General features: G+C 43.2%; 1 protein-coding gene across 1 annotated transcript in view; it reads right to left on the bottom strand.

Annotated features, from left to right (window-relative positions):
- The window catches only part of ABTB1 (ankyrin repeat and BTB domain containing 1), a 40596-nt gene that overhangs the window by 8436 nt on the left and 22349 nt on the right, over positions 1-9811 (bottom strand). Inside the window, exons 7-8 of the mRNA XM_089682453.1 lie at positions 9065-9181; positions 8523-8638 (exon numbers count right to left, since the gene is read on the bottom strand). Of these exons, the coding sequence (XP_089538579.1) occupies positions 8523-8638; positions 9065-9181 (233 nt within the window). The remainder of the gene's footprint in view (positions 1-8522; positions 8639-9064; positions 9182-9811) is intronic.

The raw sequence follows: 9811 nt of genomic DNA, 5'->3' as shown, positions 1-9811 counted from the left end.
AAACAAGGCTCAGGTCCCAAGGTGGTAGAGGAGGCCTAGAAGACAGAACCACTCAAGTTCCCCCTAGATGACGGTACAGACTAGGTAGAAAGAGGACAGAGGATGCTGAAAAAGAATGGCCAATGCAGATACCTGGCCCTTAATGAAACTAAGGGCCAACCAACAATCCACACCCTTCTAAAGAAAAGTCAGAATACAGGCAACGGAGGACATGGGGGGGGGGGATGGACCTCCAGAGATTCTCAAAAGGCAAAGTAGGCATTCCAGGTTTAAAAGTAGGTAAACAGAGTAGACATTTGGGCCTGAAGTATGATGGAAATTAAAGCAAGGGATAGACTCTTGTCCTTCAGCAACCTGGGTCTCAACAGCCAAGCCCTTAGAGCCAGCAACTGAGTAGCAGGGTGGTAAATTGGACCTTGAAAGAGGAGGCCCAGGAGAGGTGAAAGTTGCCAAGGAGAGTTTGCCAGCAGCTGACTGAGACCTGCAAATCAAGCCCTATGTGGCCAATCTAGAACCAGCAGAAATACCAGAATGCCCTCCTGCTCTATCCGTGATAGCAACCAGAGAAGGACGCCAAGCAAAAACTGAATCCTGGGTTGCAGGAGTTCGGCCACTACCAGTGGGCTGCCCCTTAGGCATTCTTTTAGTTTAAGTTACACTAATGTCCTGCTCCTAAAGTTGATGGCATCAAAGCCATCCATGAGAACTTTAGCTGTGTCCTTCAATGACCGATAGAGAAAACCCTTTTCTGTTCTAGCATGACTGCACCCCTGTGTACAAAACCAGCTCCATATAGACATGGTTTGACTAGTTTGGTGAGAAGAAACTCAAGTGTCCTCCACTGCGCCCTGACCTCAACCCTACTGAACACCTTTGAGATTATTTGAATTGCCAATTGAGAGCCAGGTTTTCACATTCAATATCTGTACTCAGCCCTAATGAACACCTTCTGGATGAGTTGGAATACTGACTGTGAGCCAGATCTTCTCATCCAAGATAAAAAACTGACCAAATGCTCTTTTGGCCAAATTGACACAAACTCCCTAAGACACCCCCGAAACCTTGTGGAAAGGCTTTCCAAAAAGGTGGAGGCTGTTCTTGCTGTAGGAAGGGGGCAACTCCATTGCCTTGGTTTTGGAACAGTATCCCCAACAAGGTAGGTGTCATGGTCAGATATCCACCAACATTTGGCCATATAGTGTAGTGCTGTGGACAACCCATGTTCAAGAACTTGACCCCGTTACATAGCATCAACATACTCCAATGTGCTTTGCAGAGCATTCAACCCAGTGTGCAAAGCTTTTGGCAATGCTGCTCTAACAGCAAATCCACAATGCAGGCTCTGGAGGGCACAACCCTAAATCCAAGAGTAGCAAGAGATGAAAAGTGGAATGCTGGTCAAAAACCCAACTTTTTAGTTTTGCAGAGGCTGGGTAGTGGTTAGAGCCTGTATGCAGTTTTAAGTAGTGTCTGTATCCCAGTCTGAAGATTTCACTAACCACCTCTCTCCAAGAACAGATGGGAAATTTCCAAAATGTTCCATGTATAGACGTTCCCTATAAAACAGCAACATCTTAACTTTGGGTTCAGGTACCCTTTTTTTGGAAGGAGGGGGGATCTATATGATAAAAATAGACATGGTTCATTATATAGAGCCTTATTGTCTCCTGTGCAGAAAACATCACAGTCCTTGCCGGTATTTTCACATTTTTCTATTTTACCTTTATAAAAACCTGCTCCCATGTTCAGCGTTAAACCATTCAAGTCAATCTCTCCAAAGAAGCTTAAAGCTGAAGTTTAATCTTCTTATATTTTTGGCATTCTCTGCTTCCTTCTTTTGTCCCTCAGCAACATGCTGAGATTTTTAAAGAAAAACCTGTATTCGTTACATACCTTATCTTAGATCAGTGTTGTCATTACTGGGTCTCTATGCTGCTTTATGCAATGTAGGCAGATCATGGCTGATGGGAGGGGCAAGCAGGGTACTGTACATAGCTTCCTGAAAACATCACAGCACCCTGACTCAGTACTCATCCCAAGGGCCCTCAGCCCTGAAGCAAGCAGTGGGTGGCTGCTGGGAGTAGTTATGCAAATATCAAAATGCCTCGATGGGTAAACGTCAGTATGGAGGAGTGGGTGTTCCTAGGAAGGTTGGCTTTGCATGCAAACTGCCTGAGGTCAAAACCCACATGGGATGCGGAGCCTTTTAGAATGAAAGACATAAAATCCAATAAAGGAAAGGCGAGGGCTAAGGACAGTCAAGCTGGGGAGGAAATAGCTAGCAAAGTTCAGGTGGCTGCATCTGATTTGCTGCAACTTCTAATGCACACTGAGAAAGTCACAGTATGCAGTGACTTCGTAGTAATTACAGTACAAGAATGTACAACTATGCAAGGCTTAAGGGAAGGCTGGAGTTCAACTTTTAGTCACTGGCCAGACTGGGAACAAGCTAGCTGACCTATCAGGGCACAGAGAAGCTCACACCAATACGGGGATGACATAAAAACTGCACACAAAAAATGCGCTTGGTACAGACAAAACAAGGCCATAGTGCTAACTAGATTACCATACTACCAATACGTCTGGTCAAGTTTTGGCTCGCCAAATGGATTTCCAAACCACAGGTGGACTTCAATAGAAAGCCTGCTTTCTAAAATAGATATACGGAATAAAAAAAATGGAAGACTACACGATAAAAAAATGGCAGCTCTGATTGGACGGCCAATGCATACACGTGGAAACCAAAAAAAAAAAAAAGATTACATAAACAGCGCAGATAATCCACGCCATGAATACACGTTAACCTGCCTTTCCACAACAACTAAAATTAGACCTCAGTAAAAGGAGAGAACAACAATGAAAACATGTCTCGGGTGCGTGAGCAAAGAGAAAAACATTCTATATTCTCAGATATAACAAACGTTATCCGCGCCATTTGGAAGTGACAGGAAAATGGAAGCATTAGGTCTGAAGTGCATTTATAACGATGAACAGCATAATTACCCACAACGCTATTAACTTGTGTGACTTTCCTGAAACGTGACAGCAGTATTATACACACAACAATGCCGCTGTAATCGCACAGGCAATTTAGGGAAAATGGGCTTTAATTTTTTTTTCTTTTTTGGATTTTTTATGATTAAAAATAGAAAAAGGGGGCCCGTTATATAGAGGCACCACTTAACAGGTAATTGAGCAGGCTAAATGAGATGTGCAAAGTGCATTCAAATGCAGTCTTTGCTAAACTCATAGGACCTGCACAAACCTGATTTCTCAGCAGCAGAGTTAGTAACCTGTTTGCAGCACTGCAGTAAAGCATGACTATATACTCTGTGTAACAATATATACAGTGGGGATCGAACGTTTGGGCACCCCAGCTAAAAATTTGTATTAATGTGCATAAAGAAGCCAAGGAAAGATGGAAAAATCTCCAAAAGGCATCAAATTATAGATTAGACATTCTTATAATATGTCAACAAAAGTTAGATTTTATTTCCATCATTTACACTTTCAAAATAACAGAAAACAAAAAAATGGCGTCTGCAAAAGTTTGGGCACCCTGCAGAGTTAATATCTTGTACTGCCCCCTTTGGCAAGTATCACAGCTTGTAAACGCTTTTTGTAGCCAGCCAAGAGTCTTTCAATTCTTGTTTGAGGTATCTTTGCCCATTCTTCCTTACAAAAGTCTTCCAGTTCTTTGAGATTTCTGGGCTGTCTGTCACGCACTGCTCTTTTAAGGTCTATCCATAGATTTTCAATTATGTTGAGGTCAGGAGATTGTGAAGGCCATGGCAAAACCTTCAGTTTACGCCTCTTTATGTAATCCCCCGTGGATTTCGAGGTGTGTTTAGGATCATTATCCATTTGTAGAAGCCATCCTCTCTTTAACTTCAGCTTTTTCACAGATGGCATCAAGTTACCATCCAAAATTTGCTGAAATTTTATTGAATCCATTTTTTCCTTCTACTCGTGAGATGTTCCCTGTGCCACTGGCTGCAACACAACCCCAAATCATGATTGATCCAACCCTATGCTTAACAGTTGGACAGAGGTTCTTTTCATTAAATTCTGTGCCCCTTCTTCTCCAAACGTACCTTTGCTCATTCCGGCCACAAAGTTCAATTTTAACCTCATCGGTCCACAGAACTTGTTTCCAAAATGCATCAGGCTTGTCTATATGTTCATTTGCAAAGTTCAAATGATGATTTTTGTGGTGAGGACGTAGAAGAGGTTTTCTTCTGATGACTCTTCCACGAAGACCATATTTGTACAAGTATCTCTTTATAGTGGAATAGTGTACCACAACTCCAGTGTCTGCCAGATCTTTCTGGAGGGATCGTGCAGTCAAATGTGGGTTTTGAATTGTTTTTCTTACAATTCTGCGAGCTGTTCTGTCTGATATTTTTCTTGGTCTTCCAGATCTTGCTTTAACTTCCACTGTTCCTGATGACTGCCATTTCTTAATTACATTCCGAAGAGGATATTGACATCTGAAAACGCTTTGCTATCTTCTTATAGCCTTCTCCAGCTTTGTGAGCGTCAACTATTTTCAGTTTCAGTTTTCTAGACAACTGCTTAAAAGAACCCATGGTGCTGATTGTTGGGGCAAAGTCAGATGAGTCTGGGCATTTAAAACCTTTGCAATTGACATCACCTGGTCTTCCCATATGATGATTGAGAACAATCCATGACACTGGCAGGTCTCAGCTTTGCAAAGGGGGCAGTGCATGCTATAAATTCTGCAGGGTGCCCAAACTTTTGCAGACGCCATTTTTTTGTTTTCTGTTATTTTGAAAGTGTAAATGATGGAAATAAAATCTAACTTTTGTTGACATAAGAATGTCTAATCTGTAATTTGATGCCTTTTGGAGATTTTTCCATCATTCCTTGGCTTCTTTATGCACATTAATACAAATTTTTAGCTGGGGTGCCCAAACTCTCGATCCCCACTGTATATGTATGTATATTATATATATATATATATACACACACACACACACACACACACATACACATATACACACACTATATTGCCAAAAGTGATGGGACATCCCTCCAAATCATTGGATACAGTGTTCCAATCCCCTCAATGACCACAGGTACAAACAAGCCCCTAGGCATGCAGGCTTCTTCTACAAACATTTGTGAAAGAATGGGTCGCTCTCAGGAGCTCAGTGACTCCAAGCGTGGTCCCGTGATAGGTGGCCACCTGTGCAATAAGTCTATCCGTGACATTTCCTGGCTACTAAATATTCCACGCTCAACTGTTAGTGGTATTATAATAAAGTGGAAGCAACTGGGAACAACAGCAACTCAGCCACCAAGTGGTAGGCCACATAAGACAGAGCGGGGTCAGCGCATGCTGAAGCGCACAGAGTCAATAGCTAAAGACCTCCAAACGTCATGTGGCCTTCAGATTAACACAACAGTACGTAGAGAGCTTCATGGAATGGGTTTCCATGGCCGAGCAGCTGCATCCAAGCCTTACATCACCAAGTGCAATGCAAAGCTGCAGATTCTGTGGTGTAAAGCACGCTGCCACTGGACTCTAGAGCAGTGGAGACGTGTTCTCTGGAGTGACCAATCACGCTTCTCTGTCTGGCAATCCGGTGGAAGTGTCTGGGTCTGGCGGTTGCCAGGAGCACAACACTTGCCTGACTGCATTGTGCCAAGTATAAAGTTTGGTGGAGGGGGGATTATGGTGTGGAGTTGTTTTTCAGGGGTTGGGCTTGGCCCCCTAGTTCCTGTGAAGGGAACTCTTAAGGCATCAGCATGCCAAAACATTTTGGACACTTTCATTCTCCCAACTTTGTGGGAACAGTTTGGGGATGGCCTAGGTCCATAAAGACATGGATGAGCGAGTTTGGGGTGGAGGAACTTGACTGACCTGCACAGAGTCCTGACTTCAATAGAACATCTTTGGGATGAATTAGAGTGGAGACTGTGAGCCAGGCCTCCTCCCCCGACATAAGTCCCAATACTTATGTTTTCACAGTGTTCCCTTAATTTTTTTTGAGGTGTGTGTGTGTGTATATATATATCAGATCCCAATAGGGAAAAAAATCTCCTGCTGGATCTCTATACTGATATGGACTGGGTAAAGTGTTAATAATATAAGGACGCCCCATCGTTTGATGGAAATGAAAAATGATCGACCTACAGAGGACTGAATTCAAAGACACCCCAAAAATCAAAGTGAAAAAATTATGCAGCAAGCAAGTCCATTTTGCTGAAATTTCATTGCAGCAACTCATAATGGTCCTCAGTAGTTTGTATGGCCCTCACGTGGTGTGGACTGGCCCAGAGTACTGTCTCTTGAGTGCAGCACACCTGTCTCCTAACAAGAGATCTGAATTATGACCAGGTCCTTCATTTTAAAAAGAAACCAGCAACTTCAACCAGTTGGTCTTCTGGAAGGCCTGGACACTGGGTTGGAGATTTCTTTCCTCTGAAAATTCATGGAAATCTCCGAACTCCAGAATCCAATCAGGTAAAAAACATGGCTCATCCATGATACAAAGCTTTGCAGCCTACTCCTGTACGGCTGCCTATGCAGCTTAGGGGGAGTGGGTGGAGGGCGGCAAAAATGCGGTTCAGCCACTTCTTACATCCCTCACCCCCCCCATCGCAAATAAAAAACAAGCATAAAAGAATCCTAATCCTATATAAAGCCCTTTTCATTAAACAATAAAATGTTTGAAGAGGAAGTGGGAAAAACATGAACACATGAATGCTGAATACAACAGGTTGCTATAAGAAAGGCAGTCATTTTTCCAATATTAACGGTTTACAGATCTGACCTTCTGCTGGCCAGTCTGTCCACATCAACGAACACCCAGACCTCCAGATCACCATGGCAAATACATTCTGTTCCCGGAGAGGAGTTATATTTGGAAGGCAGGAGGGAGAGGGCAGCCGGGGCCCGCTAAGACATTAATAGCTCCTGTCAATCCCTCTCATGTGGCGGTAAAATGCCTCTTATTCTGTAATTGCAGAAATCCCGGAGGAATCGACAAATACCACGTTTCTGTTGCTCGTTTAACCTACAAATGGGATTAAAGGCCATTCTTTTGAGTACGCTGGACACAAATGGCTGACAGCATGAAATCCAGGCAGAGAACAGGTTCAGGCTGTGTCCACCGCCTACACACACAGCCGGACGCTTGTCCGTTTACCACAATGTCATCCCTAAGACTCAGTGTATTGGTTAACCATTGCATCGCCACACATCTAGGTCTAAAAAGAAAAAAAAAAAAAAAACTAGAATTGGAATATTGATTGTCTAGTTCCAAGCTCATTGAGAGCCTATTCACACTTGCATGATAAAACACTTGACCATGCATTAGGGCAATGCATGCCAATGCACCTGCTCTATGTGCAATGGGTTGCACTATTCATTGTGTGAGAGGGGTTAAGGGTCACCCAGCCTTCTCATTCAGGCAGATTGAGGGGATCCAGGGTGCTTGTGCCAGAAGAAACTGTATTTTCAGTATCCTCAGAAATTGGTAAACCCTGGTGTGGGTCCTGAAGGCTAGAGGCTTCGCAGAGTCTTGAGGAAAGTGGTTACTCACAGTTCATTCATGATTTAGCAAGGGGGGCAATTACTTCTTCACATAGGGCTAGGCAGATCTGGACAGCTTTTTTCCCTTGATAAATAAAATCATTTAAAAATGACATTTTGTATTTATTCAGGTTATGTTTGTATCTGAATCTGTTAATTGTGACAAATATGCAAAAAGAAAAAAACTTTTTCACAGTACTGTATGTGTGGTGGCAAAAGGGTGGGCTTTAACATCCACACGCTGCGCATATGTGTAACTGAGCTGTTGAAGCCAGTGTTTGGTTCTACTAACGATCAACAGCTGGTGGGACTGGCTCCAGACCATGTGACACTGTGCCAGCCAATCATACCTTACCATACCTGGATGATGCCCCTGGAGGTTGGAATTATCTGTAGCAGACACTGCTACTCCAGATTCTGATTGCTGATTACTTCTGATTGCTTTGGGTCCCATGCTGAGGAGCTGCACTGTGGTATTGTGAACACAGGTGGTTAGCCACTCGGGCCAGGCACCATTCAGAGAATGCTTTGCATTTTCGGAATGAATGCAACACATTCTCTGACTGGATGAAGTAAAGAGTGTGACGTCACCCACCTCATCTGCATTTTCTGAATGAATGCAAAGCATTCTCTGATTGGATGAGGTGTAGATGAGGTGGGTGACGTCGCACTCTTTACTTCATCCAGTCAGAGAATGAGTTGCATTCATTCCGAAAATGCAAAGCATTCTCTGAATAGTTCCCCTGCCCATAGCTCCAAGCTGGATCAATGTAACCATGTAAAAAATGTCCATACCTGGAATTTTTCTTTAGAAGTAAATTAAGTAAAAAAAGTTACCTGCAGGTAAATCGATCACATAAAATGTGAAGAACTGTGTAGTGTATGCGGCCATCTACCTGAGGTTCTGCTAGAACAGATACACAAAAAAAAAAATAAAAAATCAGTACATACACACACTCACCCTTAGCTCAGCTGGCACCGCGCAGTCTGCCAACATCGCCAAATCCTCCTGCAGACGTCCATTTCCAGATGGTTCCACAGTCAGAACTTTTACACATGTTCCCGGCTTGGAAGACACTGTGGGGTGAACACAACTTCACTTTAGATTTGTTTTTACACGCTACACAATAAAACCCCAGGGAGATAAAACTTTGGATAAACGGACCCTTTAGCTACTTCCCGCCCAGTGATGTACCCATAAGTTGCTGGATTTCCAGTGCTTATACCGGGATGATGCCTGCAGCCGCAGGATACCCTCACTTTGGAGGGATTCCCTCTCACTTCTTGTTTTGGCTATTGGACAGGAAGTGAAGGAAGATCTCCCCAATGTGCAAAAAAAAACAAAAAACAAAAAAAAACTGATGGCAAAACAAAACACAACAGGGGTTATAACCCTCATCTAATCTATACAAAATGAAAATATTGCCTTTAGTATTATTTATTTTCATTAGGTGTAAAGTGCCTGTGCTGGCTGAGACTTTTTATGATCCGGAGAAAACTTACCAAATTCATAGACCTTTTTACATTTCTCCTCCAGCTCCTCAATGAGGTCCTGCAGCCGACATTGCTTAGCCAACCTCTTGCAATCCTCCACATGCTCCACATTGATGTCCATGCGACCTGGTCAGACACAGAGAAATGGAGAAGCACTAAGGAGTGGCGCCACCTCTAGGCATCACTAAATGCGAAGAGTTAATTGCAATGCACATTATAAAAGCATTTTTAAAGTGTATTTCCACCTTTGCAGCCAAATTGGCAAAAAAACCCTTCTTTATATTTGTTACATGGTACCATACATTTAGCAGAACTTTGAATTTTTTTGCCTTCCTCTGGATCAACTGTGGGTACAGGATTAAAATCTTTTTTTTGTTCTATGGTTGAACTGGATGGACTTTTGTCTTTTTTCAGCTAAACTATGTAACTAAATAGAAAAAAAAAAAAAAAAAAAAAAAATTGTATACACACTCCATGGCCACCTGCTTGCTGAAATAACATACTTAGGTTTCCTAATGTTGAAGTATTACTAAACCCAGGACCCCGCATTCACTATAGCCGGTCTCCCCGGACCCCGCATTCACTATAGCCGGTCTCCCCGGACCCCGCATTCACTATATCCGGTCTCCCCGGACCCCGCATTCACTATATCCGGTCTCCCCGGACCCCGCATTCACTATATCCGGTCTCCCCGGACCCCGCATTCACTATAGCCGGTCTCCCCGGACCCCGCATTCACTATAGCCGGTCTCCCCG

This window comes from Staurois parvus, unplaced genomic scaffold (genome assembly GCF_062004578.1).
Source record: "Staurois parvus isolate SC_StPar_1 unplaced genomic scaffold, SC_StPar_1.0 ptg000290l, whole genome shotgun sequence".
NCBI classification, from domain to species: Eukaryota; Metazoa; Chordata; class Amphibia; order Anura; family Ranidae; genus Staurois; species Staurois parvus.
This window is presented reverse-complemented; position numbering and strand designations above follow the sequence as displayed.